The sequence below is a fragment of the Lemur catta genome, chromosome 1 (assembly GCF_020740605.2).
Source record: "Lemur catta isolate mLemCat1 chromosome 1, mLemCat1.pri, whole genome shotgun sequence".
In the NCBI taxonomy this organism is placed as follows: domain Eukaryota; kingdom Metazoa; phylum Chordata; class Mammalia; order Primates; family Lemuridae; genus Lemur; species Lemur catta.
Window position 1 is genome coordinate 195,030,026 of NC_059128.1, and position 25,678 is coordinate 195,055,703.

The 25,678-nt window shown below is 35.2% G+C and overlaps 1 protein-coding gene across 1 annotated transcript in view; it reads right to left on the reverse strand.

Moving 5' to 3' along the window:
• The window catches only part of WDR49 (WD repeat domain 49), a 141,403-nt gene that overhangs the window by 112,805 nt on the left and 2,920 nt on the right, over positions 1–25,678 (reverse strand). The window contains exons 3-5 of the mRNA XM_045556608.1: positions 10,493–10,933; positions 4,417–4,593; positions 3,316–3,490 (exon numbers count right to left, since the gene is read on the reverse strand). Of these exons, the coding sequence (XP_045412564.1) occupies positions 3,316–3,490; positions 4,417–4,593; positions 10,493–10,933 (793 nt within the window). The remainder of the gene's footprint in view (positions 1–3,315; positions 3,491–4,416; positions 4,594–10,492; positions 10,934–25,678) is intronic.

Consider the following 25,678-nt stretch of genomic DNA (forward strand, 5'->3'; position numbering starts at 1 on the left):
GGGTACAGTGGCTCAAACCTGTAATCCTAGCACTCTGGGAGGCTGGGGTGGGAGGATTGCTTGAACTCAGCAGTTCGAGACCAGCCTGAGAAAAAGCAAGACCCTGTCTGTACTAAATATAGGAAAATTAGCCAGGCATCATGGCCCGTGCCTGTAGTTTCAGCTACTCAGGAGGTTGAAGCAGGAGGATTACTTGAGCCCAGGAGTTTGAGGTTGCAGTGAGCCACTGCACTCTACCAGGGGTGACAGAGTGAGATTCTGTCTCAAAGAAAAAAAAAAAAAAAAAAAGCATTATGCTGGCTTTCTGCTTCCAACCATGATGGAGTAATAAGGACTGAATTTAATCTCCTGCCATAAACAACTAGAAAACTGACAAATATTAGAGTAACAATACTGTCAGACATTTGACAATAGGTAGTGAAGACCTGTGAAGCCTGAGAAAAGAGAAACAAATGAGGTAAGCCCTATAATCGCTTCAGCTTTCTTAAAAGAAATTTCCAAACTATGGGCACAAAGAGAAGGAAAGCACACAGAGCATAGAAACTTCCTAAACTGAGGAGATAGAAAATTGGAATGATTGTAATTAGAGGATGATGAACCATCTAGAAAATGTAGGGCAGAATTCTGGGGGGAAAAAAGGAGTGAGGGAGAAAAATTTAAAAAAATAACAATAGAAAAGTTTCTAAATTTAATGAAAACTACAGATCCACATATCCAAGAATCACAGTGGATTCTAAGCTGTTTGCAGCAGGTCTGTCCAATTTTCCTCAAAAGCCTTCAGTGTTTCGCTGCCAGTATCTTCCAGCATATGTCCCCATTCAATTCACTGGCTTTTATTTCCTTAATATTCAGTCTCCTATCTATTCATGTCCACCTCTCTCTCTCTCTCTCTCTCTCTCTCTCTCTCTCTCTCTCTGTCATTGTTGTGCCTGCTTGTCTACTTTTACTCCTGTTGACCATGTTTTTCTTTCTCCCTCCCCCATCCATCCTTAAAGCTTTTCCTCCACCCACCCTCGAAGCTTTTCCTCATGGCTTTTCTGCTTAAGAGCTACTATAGGAGTCAAAATCTTATTTGTAAAATTTAGTACTTAATTTTCAGTACCATTGTACACTGTTCTAATAAGTTCCTTTATGTTAATCTTTAATTCTTTTTCAGATATTAAGTATTTTTGCGGTTGAGCCTATAATTAATCTTCCTTCCACAGTCTCAAGTACCTAAGACAGTTTTAAAGCACATAAAAAAACAATAAATAATTGTTGATTGATACATCAAGTATATAATTCAAATAAACTGGCCAAAGTAAATATGTGTGTGTATGTTTGTGTATATATATATATTTCAGCTATTCTTCCAAAGATTATCCACTTGATTATAACAAATTTTTATTCAAAGAGCTAGGAAATATTTAATCCAAATAAGATAGCAAAGATCCTTAATTTTTTAAATACATATGTCTAAATAACTTTTCAGTAGCCAATTCCTAATTTGCAGTAATTTGAGGCCAGACTCTGAAATTGAATTCCTTAGTTCACAACCATGAGTCTCTACTGCTAATACTAAACTAAATTTCCACATTCTTTTGTTATTAGATGCAGAAAGCAAAAATCAGAATGAAATGATGGAAGCCTGATGAGTAGCAAATCCACATCGACCTATTGAACAATCCTTGTCCTGCAACTTAAGAGACAAATGCTGATTGACAGGTTACTTCACCAGTAGGGTTGGTTTTTAAGAGATTTAAATAAAATTGAGGAAGGGTCTACAGTGAGAACTTTTCATTCTCTCCCTGAACATGGGAATTTTGCCTGATACCACTATACCAGCGGTGCCGCTATCTCTCCTTGAACATGAAGAAAGCATTTAGATATTACCCATCATCAGAAAAGACAATCTCCATTTTGAAACCTTACTTGTTATCTCCCCAACCTTTTCAAGAACAGCTTTCTATAGGCTACTTTTCTGTATTTATCCATATTCATTTAAGATTATGGAGCTCAAATAATACACTAAACTTCAGAGAACCCAGTAGGAGTAAGATTTCAAGAACTATTACTTTATTATTATAGTCTAATCTTTGGTTTACATATCCAAAGAATAAATTAATATAAATGTGAATAAAAGAATATAATGCTTTTTTGGAAGCAGCTGCAATAGCTCCATTTAGTTCATTTCTAGTACTGTGATTCTTATTTCAGTGTTATGAAAACTTAACACATAATTTTGTGCTTGTCACACTTAGTAGATTACAAAAAAAAATCATCTTTTGTTTTTTCCACAATTAATATTATCCCAGAATTAAAAAATGTATAGAAGGTAAGAAAGACATGGTATGATTTATATAGAAGAAAAAAATGCAGAATGTATAGTTCCTCAAGTAGGATATTACTATTATGGGCCTACATTAAAGAATTTGCTGTAACCTTTTAAAACCCAAAGAGGGTAAAATTACCATAAAGTAATAACTGGGTCCATTTTGACTGTCTCTTCTGCAAACTATACTAGGTTTAGACCAATAACATTAAGCTCATTAAATTTTATTAACATCAATGATATTGTTAATTTCCATTATTTTCAGTGGGCATTCTTTAATGTAGCAATTTAGAAGTGAGAAAATTACCGCAGTCCTTAGTATCTAGACGAAAAGAGATATCAGTGCAGATATTGCACATTAGGATATTGAACCATCAGATACAAATTTTGTAAAATTAAAGTATATTGTGAAACTAACTCATTAGTTGACTAAGTGATTAGGTTTTAAGAAAATTCTGGTTTTCTATAGATGCTGATTTATAGCATAATCCTATTACATAGAGAACTGCCATTCAAGTACTTTAGAGAAATTCAGTCATTATATCAAATAAGAAGAAGAAAAGAAAATTAAGACAATACCATTTTGAAGGCAGTCAAACTAATATACTTCCCATGGGAACATAAAGAAAACAAAGGAGTGATTTTGAGGGAACTTGTTAAATTATTTTATTAAGCAGCCCTGAATGTAACTAGATAAGATTAGTTAGATCAGAGTTGGGTTGAAGTTAAATGGATTCTATGACAATTTTCTTCCTTCTCTTGAGATTTCTTGAGTGCACAAGTCACCTGAATTAATTGTATGGGGCATAAATTTTCGAATGAAAACAAAGAAAGAAAGAATGCCTGCCAGTGTTCAAGGGATAGCAGAGTCCAGGCGGAAACCTCCAGAGAACCAATTATCGGTTTCTAGACTTAAACGGTTTGTGTGAAATCTTTTCATCAAAGAATATAAATGTAGAAGTCGAAGGTGACAGTTTTCTTTCATTACTGTTAAAATTCAGTACCTTGCCTGACCCAATCTCCATGATGAAGTTTATGCTCTAATATATGGCAACATTTGTGACATCCAGAGAGCAGTTCTGCCCAGCTAATGGTCATGGTGGCTTCTTCATCTTCACATGCACTTGCAGGCCGTTCAAAAAGGGAAATCAAGGCTGCTGTGAAAGCAATTGCTTGAACCTTGAGAGAGATATTGAAATAAAGACACACATGGGCAGGGTAATTACTGCAAGAATATTTTTATGTTCTTTAAGTTTAATAAAGAATAGATGATGAATTAATAAGAATTTCTTCAACATTATTTAAAGGATACAGGCAGTTATATTGAAAGACAAAACAACTATGAAGTTGATGGTACAATTATGAAGGGCAGTCTATTATTTGCTTTTAAGATAAACTCTATTAAAAACAGTAAGAATGAAATGCTTTCATAATTGCAAAAGGAAATTGTTCAAATTAGCCTACTTCAGAGGTTACAGGCATATTCTAGTATAAATAAGTAATACATTTTCACAGGTCAGGTGGAACTTGGTAGGAGGACAAAAATCATTGTATCCAATGTCTAGGTTTCAGTGCTGCCCTCTCTAATGCATCTATCTCTTTGTTACATGAAACAGGAAATGAGCACTCCCTAGGAGGCTTATACTGAGAAACTCAAAACCTTATGAAAGAAAATCAGGAAAACAAATTGACTTATGAGAGATAAACTTAGACACTTAATCTTTTTTTTTCAGCATATTACAGGGGTACAAATGTTTAGGTTACATATATTGCCTTTGCCCCACCAGAATCAGAGCTTTAAGCATGTCCATTGGGATCTAATAGATTAAGCATCCTATAGTGAAAAAAGTTAGCAAGGCTTCTTTTTTTTTTCTAAATGAGGAAAATGAGACTATATACAGACCAAAAACCACACACCACAATGAAGATTTGTTTTTATAAGCAAGAAGAGGAATTGTGACCTAATCCATCTCTTCTACGTGTGACCTTATAATCTATAATGTACTTCAATTAGGAGGTGACGTTCATTGCATTTTAACTTCTATTTTGAGCTTTAGTTTGATGATTAAATCCATAGTGTTCAACCTTATCCTTTTCTCACTTACCTTTCCAGTTATATCCCCAAAAGAAAGAATTGATTCATTGGCATCAAGAGAATCATACCAATAATCCATGCAAATTGGTGTTCCTTTCAGGCCTTGGAGTTTGTATTGACAAGAAAATTCTTCTTTGGACAGCAGATCATAGAAGCAAATCTCTTTACTTGTAAAAGCCACCGCTATCTAAAGTAGCAGAGTAGAAAATCAGGATGTATTTCTGATGGGTTTAGTGAAATTAACATGCAAATCAGACACGCAAATCTCATTACCAAATCAGACTTTGTTCCCTGAAGGTCCTTAACAGTATTACAGAAGTGTATAGCACAGTGGCACAAACATACTTTACTCTAACTTTGAACTCTAGCCAAGAAGAAACTTTTCCCATTAGAGGCATTTGAACATCCTTTCTTTCCTATCTCCATTCCACACACTCCTCCATCCATGGGAGACTAGACCACGAATCGCATAGGAAAGACTAAGACACAGAGAGCTATAGCATCATATAGTCATACCAGAGACTTTACAAACCATGCTTTATGAAGTAAGCAGAAGCTTCACGGAAATCAATAAAGATTCTGTTAAATAGCCTTATCCTAAGTCAAATAAAATCCTAACGGCTATTTTAAAAAAAGAAGAAATGATTTAACATAAAAATCATTCAGTAGAAACTGTCCCTGTGGAAACCTGCATGTTGGATTTACTAGACGTAAACTTTAAATTGGCTATTATAAATATGATCAAACAACTAAAATAAATAATATCTAAAGAACTACAGGAAAGTGTGAGAGTGATGTCTCACCAAAGAGAGAATGTCAATAAACATGTATAAATTATTAAAATAAAGAGCCATTCTTTAAATTTGTCTTTTAATTGGAGTATTTAATCCATTCAGATTTAACATATTAATAATTACTGACAAGGTAGGATTTACATCTTCCATTTATCTAACAACAAAGCCCTAAAATATATGAAGCAAAAACTGAAAGAACTGAAAACAAAGATAGGTATTTCAATAATAACAGTTGGCGATTTCAATACTCCACTTTCAATAATGAATAGAACAACTGAGTTAAAGATCAACAAGAAAATAGAAGACTTGAAAAACACTATAAACCAATAATATCTAACCTATGTCTGTAGAACACTTCATCCAGCAACAGCAAAATACACATTCCTCTCAAGTGCACATGAAACATTCTCCAGGATAGACCGTATATTAGGTTATAAGACAAGTCTCAATAAATTTAAAAGATTTGAAATTGTATAAATTATGTTCTCCAAACACAGTGGAATGAAATTAGAAATTAGAAATTAGAATTAGAAATTAGAAATTTCATTCAACAGAAGAAAATTTGTGAAATTCACAATTACAGAGAAATTAAGACACTCCTAAATAACCAATGGATCAAAGAATAAATCACAAAAAACATTAGAAAATGCATTGAAGTGAATGAAAACAAAAACACAACATACAAAACTTATAGGATACAGTAAAAGCAGTGTCTAGAGTGAAATTTACAGTTGTAAACACCAATATAAAAAAACTCAAATCAGTAATCTAACTTTCCATCCTAAGAAACTAGAAAAAGAAGAATAAACTAAACCCAAAGCAAGCAGAAGGAAGGAAATAATAAAGATGAGTACAGAGGTAAAACAAATACAAAAGCAATAGAGAAAACCCATCAAACCAAACCTGGCTCCTTAAAAGATCAACAAAATTGGAAAAACTTTAGCTGGACAAACAAAAAAAGAGCAAGAGAAGATATAAATTATTAAAATCAGAAATATAAGAGTGGATAGTACTATCAACCCTATAGAAATAAAAACATATTATAAGAGAATACTATAAACAATTGTATGCCAAGAAATTAGATGACCTTTATGAAATGGACAAATTTCAAGAAACACATAAATTACCTAAACTAACTCAAGAAAACTTAGAAAATATCAGCAAATCCATGACAAAATGATTAAATTAGCAATGAAAAAAATGTCCCACAAAGAAAATCCCCAGCCAGGTGGGGATTTATTGATAAATTCTACCAAACACTGAAAGAATTAATACCACTCCTCAAACTCTCCCAAAAAACTGAAGTGAAGGAAACACTTCCCAAATCATTTTATCCCCAGGCCAGTGTTATCCTAATACTGAAACCAGACAAAAACATCACAAGAAAAGAAAACTACACACCAATATCCCTTATGAACATAGGTGTAAAAACACTCAACTAAATACTAGCAAGGAGAATTCAGCAATATACAAAAAATATTACACACCATAACAAAGTGATATTTATCCCAGGAACACAAGGTTGGTTAAACATACAAAAATCAATCAATATAATGCATCGTATTATTAAATAACAGAATAAAAGACTAATCTACGTGATCATTTCAATAGATGCCAAAAAAGCATTTGACAAAATCGAACACATTTTCTTGATAAAAACACTCAACAAACCAGGAATAAGAGGGAATTTTTTCAACCTGATAAAGAGTATGTACTACCAGAAAAAAAAAAAAAAAACAACACAAAAACCCAAAAAACAAAAACTACATTCATCAGAAACCAAGCAGGTGGGAGGGGGAAAGAGGAAATGGGTAAATTCACACCTAACAGGTACAAGGCACACTATCTGGGGGATGGGCACACTTATAACTTTGACTCAAACGTACAAAAGCAATTTATATAACTAAAATGTTTGTACCCCCATAATATTCTGAAATTTTAAAAAATAATAATAAAATTTTAAAAAAATTAAAATAATAAATAAATAATTTTTTTTAAAGAAAAACCTTGGCATCATACTTCACTGTGAAAAACTGAATGCATTTCCCCAGAGATCAGAAACAAGATAAGGATGTTCACTCTCACCACTCCTACTCAACACTGTACCAGAGTTTACAGCCAGGGAAATTAACCAAGAAAGAGAAATAAAATGTGTCCAGATTGGAAGGAAGAAAAATAATCTCTATTTGTAGATGACATGATCTTCTATATATATATTAAATCCACATAAAAACTAAAGAACTAATAAATAAGTTGAGTGAATGTGATCATTTTTAAAAAATTGATTGTATTATTTTACAATGAACAATCTGAAAACGAAATTACCAAAGCAGTGTTTAGGGGGATGAAAAGATAAAACCGAGACTGGGATGAAATATTTGTAAAGTGTACATCTGATAAATGTACCCAGAATGTATAAATAATTCTCAAAACTCAGTAATAAAAAACAAACCCAACAAAAGAAATGAGCAAAAGATTTGAACAGATACTTTACCAAAGAAGAAACACAGACAGCAAATCAGCACATGAAAGTATGTTCAACATTATTAGTCATTAGAGAAATATTAATTAAAGCCACAATATGATACCAATATAAATCTTTTAAAATGGCTAAAATTAAGAAGAAAAAAATAACTGATCATACCAAGTATTGGTGAGAATGTGATATATTCACACAATGGAATAGTACACAGCCCTAAAAACATAAACTATCAATGTATCCAACAACATGGATAAATCTCAAAATAATTATGCAAGTTAAAGAACCCAGACCAACAAAGGAGTACACACAGCATGATGCCAATTATATAAAACTCTAGAAAATGCAAATTAATCTATAGTGACAGAAGCAGATCAGTGGTTGCCTGACTAAAAGGGGTGAGAGGGAGTTATGAAAGGGTATAAGGAAACTTTTGAAGGTGAATATGTTCATTATGTTCATTTTGCTGTTGATTTTTCACAGGTACATATATGTATTAAAATCCTAACAACTTGGTACACTTTTAATACGTGCAATGTATATTTTGTGTAATTATACCTCAATATACCTGTTTAAAAAAAAAGGCAACATTCTTTAAGATTCTATGTTGAGTGAGTACAAAGGCAAGGCTCAGATTTTAGTTATCAGTCCTGAAAAGAAGAAACAGTGCAACACAAACATTACATAATAATAAAAGAATGCCGCATGTAGATATAAAAAAATATTATCTGCATTAGAACTACCTTTTAATCCATGCAAATTAAGCATTAGCACCAGACCCTTAGCAAGAAGGAACTGGATCCAATGTCAGCAGCCACTATGGAGGCAGCAAAGACTGAAACACAGGCCTCAGGCTGCCTCAGTTTACCAACCTTGGCAACACTGATTACATCCTGTGTGATCCAGGGCAAATCACACAACTTTTCTTTGCTCAGTCTCTCATTCTTAAAGTAGGAATAATATCTACTTCATGATGATCATAAGAGGATTAATATATCAGGCTGTATCATAGAGAGAGCTAATAATGATGAGGATGATTTATGGTTCAAGGCAGTAGAGCATACTATTTCCCACTAAAAAGACCTTGGCTCTTTGGAGAAATGGCTGGTTCTAGGTCTGGCATAGGAAATACACATGATCCTGCAAAATCTTGTCATAGCAGGAAGCAAACAAGCTTTCAAAGACTTATGGTTGTAAAAAGACTCGGCAGGTGACTTGGGTTAGTTCTCATTGTCTAAAGATAGTACAATTTTAGGCATGGGATAATAGTAGATTAACTTTTTTAAAGCCCATAATTTTTCAATTATACTGATAACAATGATGATAATAGTACTCAGTGTTCAACTTTATAGGATATTAAAGAAACAGCTCATTATTTAGAAAACTGATAAGTAAAAGTGAAGAATTAGGCATTTATTTTGCCTTTATGCTATAATTCATACTACATGATAACTAAATAATTCATGAGGGAAATTTCTTTTTATAGAAGTATTCCAGCTTTTAAAGGAAGAGAAAATGATAAAATTAGAATGTCATCATTTGGCAACCCCTAATAAATTAATGTATCTAGGAACAATCAGCAATAACTGCTAACATCTCAAGAAGAGAAAGAAGCAGACATTTTGTACCTCCTGACTGAAGAACACATAACCACCTATTTTAAACAAACAAACCTGAAACTGCTCAAGGCTTTAGACTTGACAGCTGATTTACTGTAAATACTAGAAACAGGTGGACACATTAAACAATCCTGTGTAGACACAGTTTGTAAAATTCAGACTGTGGGAAACTCTAAAAGACAAAGACACAAAAACATCAATAGCAACAGCCAAAATAACGCAAGAGAGATTGAAGAGAGAGAGGAAAACATATATTAAAAGAGACATATCAACCATTCGCAATAATTGGACCTTATTCAGATATTGATTCAAATAAACTATTAAAAACTGTAAGGCAATCAAAGGAATATGTACATGACTGGATATTTCATGATATTAAGGAAACATTGTTATTGATATTAACTATGATAGGGGTATTTTGGTAATGCTAAAAAACACATCTTTTAGAAATATAGAAATATTTATAGGGAAATGATTTGATGTTTTACATCTTAATAGGGGGAAGGCCTAGATGAAATAAGACTGGCTGTGAATTGAAAATGGTTAAGGGTGGATACTGGTTACATCAGGTTTCTAATACCATTCTGTCTGCATGTGTCTATATTTGAAGTTTTTCATAGTAAAATTTGCCATCTGCTTAATATAAAATACTAAGAATATAGAGTCTACAAGCTGCAATCTTCCCCCCAAAAATTATTTTTCTTACACTATGTTATCTTACTCATAGGTATAGTTATAGGAAGATATTTGTGCCGAGTGGACCCTACCTATCAGAATTAAGACACTGACTTCATGTGGTCAAAATCAGATAAGCAGTTTCCCTTAATTGCTTTGAACCATGCCATGCACTGTAATAGCCTCTCAGCTATGTGTCTAAATCCATGATACTGCTATAAACTATAGAGGAATAAAGTTCTTGTAAGCTAATGATGCAGCATGGCCACATGGAAGACAGAGCCAAGAATCTGAGTCATTATCAGCAGTTTCATTTTAAGGCACCCAAGAGAACAGCTTGGGAAGTTGAGTAGTTCACTTAGCTCTACCTGTACTCCCTCCAGGTCAGAGGAGAGGCACCAAAAGAGTAAAGCAGCTTTCTGTTCCTGCTAGTGTTATATATTTGATACTGATCAGGAGCCCGGTCCCATAATTTTCCCCCTTTTACAAGCAGTAAATTTCTTTATAAAGACTTCTTACCTTGTTTACATTTTCCAGAGAAACCATACTTGTCACCCACAGGTGTTTGAGCTTTGTGGCATCTGAAGTGATGGGAAGTGTTTCTTGCAGCTTTAAATTCTCTCCCCAGACTCCTAATAGACCTTCTTTACTGATAGTCAGATACCGACATGAACTTTTTAAGAAAATTACTTTTTGAATGGTGTCCTTGTGTTTTACTGGGAGGAATTGAAGGTCCTTCCACTGGGGAACCACAGTTGACTTTGCTCGTTCCTCTTTCTCATAAAGCACTAGCAGTATAAATGAAGTCAGCTTGTCCCAAGTAATAAAGCCATCTTGGGCCATATCCACTTTGTCATAGAGCTCCCCATATTCTTCTTTTGTGCCCCAACCAACAACCTCTGTCATCCTCTGCATGAACTCTTCTCTGGACATACAGATGGTTTTCCTTGGCTCTGGAGACTAGAAACAGGAGTGAAAAAATGAAACAACAGTGAAAGCATCATAGGCACAAGAACATCATGCTACCCTCAAAAGGGAATTTTATCAGCAATTCTTCCAACATGCAAGGAAAAATGTCCTTTACTTCTGTGGTCCCCAACCTCCAGGCTGCAAACTGGGCCACATAGCTCTGCCACAGATCCACACCCCACCCCACCTCCATCCGTGGAAAAATTGTCTTCCATGAAACCAGTCCCTGGTGCCAAAATGGTTGGGGACCGCTGTTTTACTTCATCAAAGTATTATACTTAAGTGAATTTAAGCCGGGGAGCAAATAATTGACAGGGTTAGAAGCTGCCATTCTCAATCATAAACATTCTTATAACTGGAAGAGGGAGGCAGGAGAGTCAGAGAAGATGTGACAATGTAAGCAGAGTGATATGGGACTATGAGCCAGAAAATTCAGGTGGCCTCTATAGAAGATGGAAAAGGTATGAGAAGGCATCTCCCCTGGAGCCTCCAGGAGGAAGGCAATCCTGACAACATCTTGATTTTAGCCCTGTAAAGTCCAGTTTGGACTTCTGACCTCCAGGACTGCGCATTAATAGATTTATATGTTCTAAGCCATTGTTTGTGGTAATTTGTTATAGAAGCAAAGGAAACCAATACCAGCATACGCTATTTTATTGAACTTTGTTTTATCACATTTTGCAGATATTGTGTTGCTGCAATGGATGTAGATTGCATCTCAGGAAACCACTTTCTTTGCTGATGATGTAGAAGCTGCAGCAAGTCACCTAGAAGATCTAGCTAAGATCACTGATGAAGGTTACTACACTAAGCAACAGATTTTCAATGGAAACAAAACAGCCTTCTGTTGAAAGATATCATCTAGCACTTTTATAACCAGAGAAAAGCAGCCAATGCCTGACTTCAAAGCTTCAAAGGACAGGCTGACTCTCTTATTAGGAGCTAATGCAGATGATGACTTTAAGTTTAATCCAGTGCTCATTTATAATTCCAAAAATCCTAGAGTCATTAAGAATTATATTAAATCTACTCTTCTTGTGCTCTAGAAATAGAACAACAAAGCCTGGATGACAGCACATCTCTTTACAGCATAGTTTATTGATTATTATAAGTCCAGTGTTTAGATCTACTGCTCAGAAAAAATATTCCTTTTAAAATATTACTGCTCCTTGACAATGGACCTGGTCACCCAAGAGCTCTGATAGAGTATGTACAAGGACATTAATGTTGTTTTCAGGCATGCTAACACAACATTCATTTTGCAGGCCATGGATCAAGGAATAATCTCAACTTTCAAGTTACATTTTGTAAGGATATAGCTGCCATAGATAGTGATTCCTCTGATAGATGCAGGACAAGTAAATTGAAAACCTCCTGGAAAGCATTCACTGTTGTAGATGCCATTAAGAATGTCCATGATTCATGGGAGGAACACTAACAGGAATTTGGATTCTTGATTCCAACATTCAGGGATGACTTTGAGGGGTTCAAGATTTCAGTGGAGGAAGTAACTGCAGATGTGGTGGAAGTAGCAAGAGAATTAGAAGTGGAGCCTGGAGATGTGACTGAATTGCTGCAATCTCATGATCACACTTGAATGGATGAGAAGTTGCTTCTTATGCTGAGCAAAGAAAGTGGTTTCCTGAATGGAATCTACTCCTGGTGAAGATGCTGTGAACATTGTTGAAATGACAACAAAGAATTTACAATATTTATATCAACTTAGTTGATAAAACAGCAGCAGAGTTTGAGAGGATTGCTTCCAATTTTGAAAGAAGTACTAATATAGGTAAAATGCTATTAAACAGTATCTTATGCTATAGAGAAATCCTTCCCCAAAGAGTATATCCATGTGGCAAACTTCACTGTCATCTTATTTCAAGAAATTGTCATAGCCACGCCAACCTTCAGCAACACTAGCCTGATCAGTCAGCAGCCATCAACATCAAGGCAAGACCTACCCCCAACAAAAAGATTAAGGCTCACTGAAGACTAACTAACAGACAGTTGTTAGCATTTTTTAGCAATAAAGTATTTTTTTAGACATAATGCTACTGCACATTTAATAGACTACACTAGTCAGGTGCAGTGGCTCAGGCCTATAATTCCAGCACTTTGGGAGGCCAAGGAGGGAGGATCACTTGAGGCCAGGAGTTTGTGACCAGTCTGTGCAACTTAGCGAGACCTCATCTCTACAAAAAATAAAAGAAATTAGCTGGTCACAGTGGCATACCATGCCTTTAGTCTCAACTGCTCAGGATGCTGAGGCAGGAGGATCACTTGCACCCAGGAGTTTGAGGTTACAGTGAGCTATGATTGTACCACTCCACACTACAGGCTGGGTGGAGTGAGACCCCCATCTCTTAAAAAAAAAAAGATTACATTGTAAAGTAAACATAACTTTTATATGCACCGGGAAACAAAATGATTCATGTAACTTGCTTTACCATGATATTCACTTTACTGTGGTGATCTAAAACTGAATCTTCAATATTTCCAAGGTGTGCCTGTACAGTGGTATAGAAAAATGGGTGAATCTCTACAGAGGGTTTAGCACAGCCAGTAAAATTACACCACTGTGAAACTTTAATGTAAGGGCAAGAAGTTCAGTTCTGTAAATAAGTCATTCCAAAGGAAGAGTGAAACCAAATACAGTTGATTTGTGGTAATTATGCTTTATAAAGTCCCTACAAACGCTAAATTAGCAGATACTAAACCGTTGCTCCCAGGGGAAACGCAGAGTAAAATTTCTGCAAACCTCTAGTCACATCTTCATCAAATGCTCAATACCTAATTTTATCTTATGTGTGTTTCTGTTGGAAGACACTCTATTTAATATATATTGTTAATTCATAACAATTTCACTCATGGCCAACAGCATCATAACTCACGCCTGAACGAAGCTAACACAACTGTTTTCTCAGTAAGGCACATCACAGCCTTCTTGCAGTCAGGAACAGCAGACAGCACGTCATTACTACACTTCTGGGCCATTTTAAACAGAGTAATCACCAAACAAAAAGTACAAAAATGTGAAAAACGTGGTATTAAATAGATGGCAAAAAGGACACTTGTTTACAATATGAAAGCTGGAATAAGAAAGCAAAGTGTCACCTTGTTTGAACTCAGCTTGGAATGTGGACATTGGGAGACTCAAATTTTTTGCCACTCTCTATATGTCTGCGAAGGACCATGAATGTGACATGTTGATTTGGGGATTACAAATAAATTTTAGGAAGTAGGCAAATTCACAAATACATAATCTACAAATAATGAAGATCAACCATATTTCAAATAAGTATATAGCTTAATATTGATGGGCTATTAAGTGAGATTCATGATGAAAGAATTAATTTTCTCCCAATGTCAAAGCCAGAGAGTCAGGACTGACAGTAAGCACTGCAGGCAGCATATTGCAGACCAACTCAAACCGATGTAGGTTTGATCCTGGTTGCACCAGAAATCGAGATAACTACTGGCAAGTTACTTCACTGCCAAGCCATAATTCCGCTTCTGTAAAGTAGGTATAGCAGTTATCAGTCACAAGAAAATTGTTATGAACATTAACTTAGATATGTGTGCAAGAAAGAAATAATCAATTGTTTAATAGCAGAGGTTCATTTGGGCATTTAATTAATTAAATTTTCTGAGAAATAATTGATATTGAGCCTTTTGAGCCAGTCAGAAATCCATTATTCTTATCTTTGTTAAATTATTTTTAGTCTAAAATGTTTAGATAGATGGAAAATTTTCAGTGACCCAGATTTTAAATGTAGAGAAAGAATTCTGGTCCTAAAAACACTCCATCTGAGCCAAAACTGCAAACTGTTTCTGAAAACTAAGTCAATGCCAATCTTTTATTTTAAACTATTACATAATGACATCAATCAACCTCATATCTATATTATTATCTCATTAATAACATTTTAAAGCAGAATCTCTGTGTATTTTCTTGCCATGAGCTGGTAGTTCATTTTTATTCCTAAAAACAAGAAACTGCTCTGACAAATACCAAAATGATTTCTTTTTTACAATCAAGAATGTGGAATTACAAACAGATCATGAATAATAAAGTTCTTCCTCAAAGTAACATAAGTTGCTACATAGTTTTCCGCACATTAATAATGCCAATATGCACTGGGGAGAGAGACCTGAGAAATTTGTGAAATTTGACAAAAAACACAATTTTATGGTATCCCTGATAATTCTATTACCAGTTGTTCACCTGTTAGAATTTTATTTGTTTGTTTTAAATTTGAAAATAAAACCATGTTTTGCCATACCATTGGTTAAAATTTAGCAGTTTGCCTTTACTAAAAACTCCTAACTTATTTCAAGAAGGATTATGCCTTGATCAATATGTGGTTTATGTTTATTAATTCTATCATATGCCAACTTGAATAAATTAGTTAAATGTTAAATAAATTAGTTACATTAAAGTACTTGATCTTTTGTACAAACTTAAAAGCACAAATGCATTAACTTTTTTTATTTCAAAACATTAAGGGAGTAGAAATGTTTCTGTTACATGGATAGCTTTTTATAATGCTTAAGTCAGGGCTATTAGTGTGCCCCTCACCCAAATAATGTTCACTGTACGTATCAGGTAGGTTTCTACCCCTTCCATTCTACCCCCTCCCTGTTTCTTGATTTCCAATGACTCTTACTTCTCTCTGTGGCCATGTGTGCCCACCAATTAGTTCCAAATTATTAGAGAGTACGTGTGGTGTTTGTTTTTCCATTCTTGAGATACTTCACTTAGGATAATGGTCTCCAGTTCCATCCAAATGGCTGCAAAACACATTAATTCATTTCTTTTTATGGCTGAGTTGTACTCCATGGTATATATACATAAGACATTTTGTTAATCCACTCATGAATTGATGGGCACTTAGGTTGATTCCACATCTTTGCAATTGTGAATTGTGCTGCAATAAACATTTCAGTACAGGTGTTTTTTTGATAAAATGACTTATTTTCCTTTGGGTAGATACCCAGTAGTGGAATTGCTGGATGGAATAGTTGGTTTATTTTTAGTCCTTTGAGGAATTCCCATGCTGTTTTCCATAGAGGTTGCACAAATTTTCAGTCCCACTAACAGTGTATGGGCATTCCTTTCTCTCTGCATCCACACCAACTTCTATTGCTTTTTGGCTTTTTAGTAATAACCATTCTGACAGGAGTAAGGTGATATCTCATTGTGGTTTTAATTTGCATTTCTCCAATGATTAGTGATGTTGCAATTTTTTTCATATGTTAGCCATTTGTCTGTCTTCTTTTTAAAAGGTTTTGTTCCTGTCTTTTGCCCACTTTTTGATGGCATTATTTGTTGTTTTCTTGCTGATTTGTTTGAGTTCTTTGTAGTTTCTGGATATTAGCCCTTCATCATATATATAGTTTGTGAATATTTTCTCCCATTCTGTAGGTTGTCTATTTGCTCTGTTGATTATTTCCTTTGCTGTGCAGAAGGTTTTTAATTTAATCAAGTCCCATTTATTTTTGTTGTTGCTGTAATTGCCATTGGGGTTGTAGTCATAAATTCTTTGCCTATGCCAATGTCTAAAAGAGTTTTTCCTACATTTTCTCCTAGAATTTTTATTGTTTCACGCCTTACATATAAGTCTTTTATCCACTTTGAATTAGTTTTTCAAAGTGGTAAAAGATAGGGGTCCTGTTTCATCCTTCTGTGTGTGGCTATCTGATTTTTCCAGCACCATTTACTGAATAGGGATTCTTTTCCTCAGTGTATATTGTTGTCTGCTTTGTCAAAGATCAGCTGATTGTAAGTAGATTGTTTTATATCTGGGTTCTGTGTTCTGTTGAACTAGTACTAATTTAGTTAATATCCGGGATTTATTCCTGAATTTGCCACATAATATTTGTATGCCCTTTGGCCAGTCATAACCTCTCTCGGGGTTTGTATAAGGCATCAGTAAGATAATCTGTACAGAAGGCCATCTTTACATTAAGCAACTCTATTCAAACATTGATTATTGCTGTTGAAGACACAATCTCCTCAAGCTAAATTCACGAGCATATATTCAATATCGATATGAACACACTAAGAGTTTAGGAAATTTTATTTCATTATATTAATAAAACATAGAGCATAAAATAATTAATCCTCATTCCCTTCAATGGAAAATTTCATTACTATGTCTTTAATAAAATCTTCATTATCTTAATAGACAATGTAGTCTCATTTGAATGTAGACCTCCAAATAAAAACTACTTAATCGTGTTTTTAAATACACATCCTTTCACTCCTATTAATGAATATTCTGTCTTGTCTTTCTGAGGTAAAAAAAAAATTAGTACACCTGCCTCTGTTAGAATTCCTCTTCTAATAAAGGTGATAAGTGCATGAGCCATTGGAAAACATAATCTCATTCAGCTCTTCCTAAGATAATGTTTGTACATTTATTTTGCTATATCTGTTTAACTACTGAGTAAGAAAATAACCAGTTATTGTCTCCAATTGCTCTTGCAAGAGCCAGAAAGCCAATACACTTTCGGAATGCCTGGTTGGTTATCTCACTAGGCACAACTTTAGACCTTTAGAAAATCTTCCTGTCTTCCTGAATCCCTTTCAAAGAATATTCTAAAAACCATTTCCTTTTGCCTAGAAAGAATTTTCTGCAGTTACAGTCAGTTCTAGTGAGCTGCCTGTCTTTTTAGGAAAAGCATGAACTGTAAAATTCCCTTCAGCCTCTGAGCTTTGAATGATTTGGAGTTCACTGTAACTTATATAAAAACTAAGTTCTAAACCTAAGTACAAAACTCTAAAAATATACCCTTTGTAAGAAATTTGGCAGGCTTTTTTGTCATTAAGAAAAGATCACATGCTTTGAATTGGCAACATGTGAGTGTGCCAACACACTTTAAAAATTATTTTTGCACAAAATAATCCATGTTTGACAATACAGATAAGCGAAAAATTAAAATCATTCATAATGCCATCAGCCTTTCAGCTTTTTCTAGGCAGAAATAGAAATGACTGTGTATTATTTACAAAATAGTATCATGAAATACTTATCTTTATATGTTGCTTTTTCCATTTATAGCATACCATAAAGCTATGCCTCTTACAATATATAGGTTTTTATCATCATTCTTAATGGTTGCACAATATTCTATGGAGAAGATACAGTTATTTATAACCTCTATTATTAAAAATTTCAATTGCTCCCAATGCTTTACTGTTTTATATAAACAACTCTGCAACATACATTCCTACACACACATCTTTGCTCGGTTGTCCAATTATTAATATTTCCTGAGGGAAATTCTCTAGAAGCAGAATTACTGAATCAAAGAATTTACAGATTCTTAAAGTTTTTAACATATCTTGCCAAGTCCTCCTCTAAAAGGCTGAACAAATTTACATACCTATCAACAAAGTATAAGGTTGCCTGTATCCAAGACTCTCACCAAGCAGGGGTATAATTCTTCTTAAGATTCATCAATTGGTTGCTAAAAATCATTCTAATAAGGCTAAATATTCACATACTCTCTGGTAAAGAAAAAGGGCAATACATTTCCAAAGCAGACACTTAACCGTATTTTTTAAAATCTGTCAACCCTTAGAAATGTTGCTTAGATTTGTTTTTCTTTAACTCCTTCTTAGCAATATTTAATAATGAAATGAAGAAAATAATATTTTCCCTTACTCCGTAAATAAGGACTTGTCTAAGACAAGGATAAACGTCCCAGTTTAAAACTATGGAAAGAGCACAATCCAACTGGTTCAGAAACATGGGTATTTTCTCCTCTGTCAAAAGTTGGCAGTGGATTAGCATGTCACATGTCACTGACCCAAGGTTCACTGCCCTTATTCATTGGTGAATATTTGCTTCCAGATCCTGAAAATAACTGTCAAATCATGAGTTGTAAGCCACTGGGAGAAATATGTTCCTCCATCCATCCATCTATTCTTTAATAAATATTAGTATATGTTGAGCATATGCACCGTACAAAGCAGCATTTGGTAGGTTTATTCATTCATTAATTAAACAAACATTTATTAAGTGGCTGTTCCATGCCAAACATTATTCTAAACATTTGGCACTAACTTTGAACGTGACAGACAAGATCAATGCTCTTCAAAAACTTACACTTCAGTGGAAAGCCCAGGTGTTCTGGTCACAACTAATGACACGTTTCCAGGTTATCAAAAGCAATAAGATTACAAGCACTACCTATTGTTTTTCCTAATTTTTAACTGAATGCAGCCTTTAAGCATGCTGAAATATCCATAAATAGAACTATTTTATAGAGCAGAAACCTGTCCATAATTCATAAGATTTTTGCTTTTACTTCAGATCATTGGAATTCTGCAATGATTTTTTTCTTTACATGAAAAATAGTTTATAATAGGATTTCAAAATTTTGTTTTCTCCAGAACCTGCTAGTTTTATTAACCATTCACCAAAATAAATATTCTTTTTTTTTTTTTTTTTAGCCAGGGTCTTGCTCTGTCACCCAGGCTGTGTGATCATAGCTCACTGCAGGCTTGGACTCCTGAGCTCAAGGGATCCTCCCGCCACAGTCTCCCAAGTAGCTGGAACTACAGGCACACACTACCACACCTGGCTCAAAATTAATATCTCTTTTGTCAGGCATTCAGCATGATTTTTGGTTAATGTTCTGTGACAGCTGAATGAGCATACACTATCAAAACACATCCTTTTCCTTATCTCTATAATTAAATTTAAAATTAACATGCTGCTTTCTCATGCTTCATTCTGTTGTACTTGCCTCAATTTCCCTTGGTTACAAAGCATATTGGCTATGAATATGTATTAGGCTTTGCTGTCAAACCCTGTGAACATCTTCTGGAGCAGAAGATTAGATATATTTTTTCAAAACCAATGCATCAGTTTATATCATCCCCTGCAATTTTCACCTACCAGTGAACATTCATGAAAGACTGAACAACAGAACAGGAGAGATTAGTCTGCTAGTCAAGGTTCATAGCGCTCTTTTTTCCCCCGGCTTCAATGAGTTCTAGTTGGTTTTAATTTTCATTTACACTATGATATCAATGATTCAAGAACTCATCAATTCAAATGGAGTTAAAATTTTGTGACTAACACAGACACAGGCCTTGAAATTCTTGTACTGAATTTAAGGTTTGGAACCAAATTCTCTCAAACCAAAAATTCAACACTTAGATTCCTATGCAGCTGATGAATTAGAAGTCAATTGAAGCTGCGTGGGGTTGGGGGTAGGGGATCAATAAATCTATCTCTCCCTTTTAAATAAAAATTATTATCATCCCTGAAAAATGCAATTGTTCTTATTATTTTCCTCTAAGTCTATGAAGGTCTTCAATTCTCAATTCTCTGCTACAGATTTAAGATGTTTATTACTACTATCTGTTTTTGCCTAAGCTAGAAACTTGGAGGGATAAGCCTGATCAGTGAAATGGTGTATTCAACAGACAACTGGGCTTCATTGATCTTCATTTGGAAATCTCACTATAGCAGGATAAATATAAAATTTTTGAAAAATTGCTGTTCCAACTGCATCAAAGAATTTCGTGCATTCATGGGATCAATAGATTAATACCAATGTTGAAGCTGGAAGGAAGTTTAGACAATATACACCAAGTCCTTCATTTAAAAGGAATAAACTGAATCCCAGAGAGATGAAAAGACTTCTCTGAGGTCACATAGTTCACTTTTGGTAGAAATGGGCCTAGAACCAAGAATTTCCAATTCTTAACCACTTTTACCATACCACGGACACAGTAACTTCAACAAAACCTGATCCTCTTTAGGATAACTCAGTCATCAACAAACCAAAATCATATGAATTTGTAACATGTACAACCAAATAATCTCATACTGTTTTGATAAAAGCTATCTATTTAGAACCCTATAGCTTTATAATAATATACTTAAATTTTACATGTGAACTTTGAATCAATAAAGTAAGCATAAAATGACTAAAAAGACAGAAAGAGTCTAATCCAGGTTCTAAGGGAAACCTTTTCATCAATCATCACCTCTTTCCTGTTCTTTTGGCCTCAAACCAAAGATCCAACTTCAACCAATCTCTGGCCATTATCTTCATCCTTTTGGTGTGCCATCCTTTCATCCCAGGTATCTAGCAAAACACAAGCCCTGGAAAAGCATCTTCTTCATGCCTACATACAGGCTGCTGAACACTGATGGGTAAAGTTCATCTAAATGGGCAGAATGGTGCCACTACGATAAAACACATCGTCTCCAACCCCAAAGGTCCCTCTATACTACTAGGAATCTGCCCATGTTTCCCTCCTTAACTCTCACTCTTATTCTTCACTTTTTTCAAATTCTTACTTCATCATTTCCCTGTCCATTCCTAATAGAGAAGTTTAACTCCTAATTTACAAGAGTAAAGCCACAGAAGAAAGAGAAAGAAAAAGAGGAAAAGGAGGAGGAAGATGAGGAAGAATTATATGGGAACTTCCTCAACGTTTTGCAACCCACATATAGATTGACCTGTATCTGTAGCCGTCTCCTTTTCTCCTGTGACAACAGACCTTCTCCTGTATTTAGATATGACCTTCTCTCACCACATCAGAGAACCTCTTTTATTATCAACTTCTTGTTCTCTGTTGACTACTTTTCATCAGCATGTAAACATGATCAAGTCATTTGAATTATTAAAAACTTTCCCTGGACATTGTCATCTGCTTTTAGCTACTGTCCCATCCTTCTCCTTTCAACCAATCAACTTGAAACAATCATGTTCACACATTGTCTCAATTTCCTCACCTCCAACTTAGTCTATTGCAATTTAGCTTCTTTTCTTTCCCCTACCCTGAAGCTGCTCTTCCCAAGAAGACTAAAAACGTTGTGGTTAAATCTTTCAGTGGGTTCTTTCCATTCTTACCTGACAAAATAAACAATGTAGCAAGTTAACATTTGATACCAGAATATCTTTGTTTGGGAAAAAACTTTGAGATTTCCATTCACTTGGAGAATGAAACCTGAGGTATGGGAAAGACACCAATCAAGAAAGAGTAAAGACCAAGTTGCTCTGAAGAAGCAAAATTTTGTATTGGTTTTTATTGATATGGTTTTGTTGTTTGATTAGACAGAGGGGGAGAGAAAAAAATAGTGGCAGGAAAGGGACATAGAGAGGATGGAAGACAGCAAGATGGCAGAGGGTGGCATGAAAATAATGGGCCATCAGGAAATCCCCACAGGCAATATGGCTAAAATGACCTTAAATAATGGAAGTGTTGGTGAGTTTCAGAAATGTAAACCTTACTCACATAGTCCCCATTCCAACCCATACCCTCTTCCCAAAAAACTTCAGTTGCCTCTAGCAAACTTGTAAATGCTTTCTGAACGGGGATTCCTGGGTAACAAAGTAAAGAGCCGAGTCTCAGGCATGTTAATCTGATGGACAATAGAGATGGCAACTGGCTAATTCATAATCAGCAAGTGAGGATTAGGCTACTGAATGCACTTTGTACTAGATAATAATTAAGCTTTACCTGTTTACCTTCTCACAAGTCTCCACTGAAATCCTTCTAGAAAAAATTTTTTTTAAAAAAGCAATGGGTTATTCTTTTTATTCTTCAACCCTTTCTCTACATTGATTTTATCATAGAAGTTGTTTATTATTTGCTGATTATGCATTAGCCTCAAGTTAGCAGGGCACAGAGCCTGTATACTATTAACTTAACAAGCTCGTTTTGTTAATGAAGTCTTTATCTTATTGGATTCATGCAATTCATTCAGCAACATCCCAAAGGAAGGTTACCTTTTGGCTGGTGGAAGTCATGCCAAAAACAATGGGCTGGAAAGTTGACAATTCACCTCTGAGTTCTGGCTCTGCCCCATGGGGAAATTCAATTAAATATTTTTGGCCCTCTGTCTTCTTATGTGTAAACAGGAAGTAAAAATGTCCACCCTGCCTACATTTCAGGCTGGTGAGAGGATCAAATAACATGATGTCTACAGAAGTGTTTTATAAACTCTTGGCATACTTGAAAGTTATTACATTTTTATTCATTATTTTTACCTTCAGTGATTTCCACAAAGAGTTTTAGTTCAGCTGCAACAGAAGGTACATAATAAGTAATGCAAAGATAAAAGAACAAGAGTCAGATAATAAAAACAGCAGATAATTGTCCCAGAAAACCCAAGTTAAGAATAATTATATCAATTGAATACTAAATTTAGCTTTGAACTTCCTGGCAGCTAAGGCAAAACAGAAAACACAATTAGGCATGTGGCTTTCCTTAAGTTACAAAATGAAACAAGCTGGTTCTTTAGGAGAGATGTAAATTTTCCTACCACTAAGTCTACCACTAAAGTCTAAGAGGATCCTGGGTGAGATTGCTATCTGGACACACACCTGTCTATACCTCCCAGATTCCCTCACAGTTAGGTGTGTTCATATGACTGAGGTCTAGCCAATGGGATGTGAGCCTGGCCCACAAATGCCTTCCTCAGTGCTCCTTCATGCTCTTCCCCCTGCTACCAGCGGATGCCTGGCAAGCTTGAAAGGCAAAAGGTGGAAGAAGCGGGACCTGAATCACTACTTGCAACTGTGTGCCAATTAGAAAATCTGCTTTCTACTTTATGTGAGCAAGAAATAAACCTCTATCATGTTTCAGCTATTATATATTTTACATATTTTGCACACCCTATAAAAAATAAAGATTTTATAATTTGGAACATTGTTGAATAACCTAATATCCAATTTTATCAGTTTTATCCAAGAAATTTTCTAAATGATCTTCATTGACCATCTCATATTTTATCAGAAACAAGAAAATCTAAAGGATCTGAAGAAAGGCAATAAAACAAAAATGGGAGATTTTATTTACGTGTTTTGGATGTTGTTACCCAGGGTACAAAGGAGAGAAGCATGAGACAAAAACACTTCTAGAGCGTGAGACACATTTAGGAAGGCCTGTTCATTTGGGTACCTTAATAGTGATGGTACAATGGACAATGAGACGGCTTAGAGAAGACTTAATCCTTAATAAATTGGGAGGAAGCCCGACAGTTTAGAAAGAAGGACAAATAACAGAAAGATAGGAAAGGGCCAGTTCTGACTTTCTGTATTCCCTTAGAGCCTTGCCTGCCTGGCAGGGTATCAGAATCCTCAGCTTTGTTTTGTTGAGGCAAATAAGCATAGTTCATAGGCCCTGTTGTAGAATCTGTCCAGGCATCTTAGCAATTTTATAATCAAGGATAAATATATCAAAATTCTGTAAATTTAATTATTTTATTACTCCTCAAGTACAATTTCAGGATTTAAAGAATTGACTCTTGAACTTCTCTGGTCTTTGGAGATTAAGTTAGCATAAGTGCATCGTGTTTAGATTTCATTCATTGTGCCCCCCTCTCTCCACTGACAAATTTGTTTTAAGAATTCTCACTGGACACGCTTGGGGGACTTCCTGCTAGGATCCTTATGTCTTTCTCACACTGAATCATTTGGGCTCTTCCTACTCTGAACATAAATACTTCATGATTTATGTGTAGCTTAGGTTTCATTTCTAGCTATAGTTAAAGGTAAAGATTTAGCAGGGCTAGGGCCACATGGCAGCACGGCGCAGACAGGGTAGGGCCAGCCCTGGCTCTGGGCCCACAGTCTGAGCCAGAACAGAGTGCCAGGAGAAGACACAGACACCGCTGCTGATAGAGGCAATTCAGGACCTAATCTAGAGGGCCTAGGGGCATAGCGTAAACTATGCTCTCAGACCAAACACACAGCAGAACTTCGGAGATCAAAGGCAGAGTGCCCTGACAGGAGGTCAACAATGGAGAATGCGAGAAAAGAAATACTCAGACACCCACATAGGCAGAGTCTGAGGAGAAACTCAATGTGTATCAGGCCCCAAAGGGGCTTTCCCAACACTCCATTTCCCTTAGACCATAATTTTTACTTCTCACCACTTCTGTATAATCAGCAAACCACAGCTACTCTTCCTCATACAACAGCTGGCTTTTGAAGTTTCTAAGAAAATGTAAAATATGGTTGACATCAAAATAATATGAATATCTAGAGACCATGTCATTTCTCTAACACTGAAAGTGCTACAGAAAAGTTTGAGTAACAACCATTTTACAGTTCTTTGAATAATGCAAGTTTCTCTCCCTTCATCCTAATATATGGCTGTTTGACACCATCATGTAAGGAAAAATGAAATTCACAAGTTACTTTTCTAGTCCTCATGCCCAGGTAACTTATTTGTTCCAAAGAAAAGGATCAAGACATCAATTAGAATCTTTTGCCTGCTCGTAAAATATGAAATAGGACATGCAAAGATGATACCTTTTTACTCTTCTATGTGAATTTGTCTTTGCAACTCTTGTTCTTACCACTTCCTACCACAACTAAAAGGAATGTAGAAGCATAGCAGCAAATGTCACTGGGAGTTTAATTTTCTTTAGAAAATGTATGAATTAGAGTCAAGACAATGTTAGAAGTAATATGGTTCAATCTCTACTTATTAAATATGTAATGCCTAACGTTAACTGAGCACTTCACACTGTGTGGCAAGCACTCCTCCAAGTACATTCCAGATAATGCCTCATTTAACTCTCACAAAAACCCTATTATTCCCCTGTTAGAAATAAAGGAAACTGAAGCCAGAGAGGTTAAGTGATTTCCATAAAGTCACATTGTTAAGTGGCAAAGCAGTGATTCAAATCCAAGAAGTCTGATTCATAGCTCTTAAACACCAAGTGATTCTGATCCATGTATACCATTGTACAATAA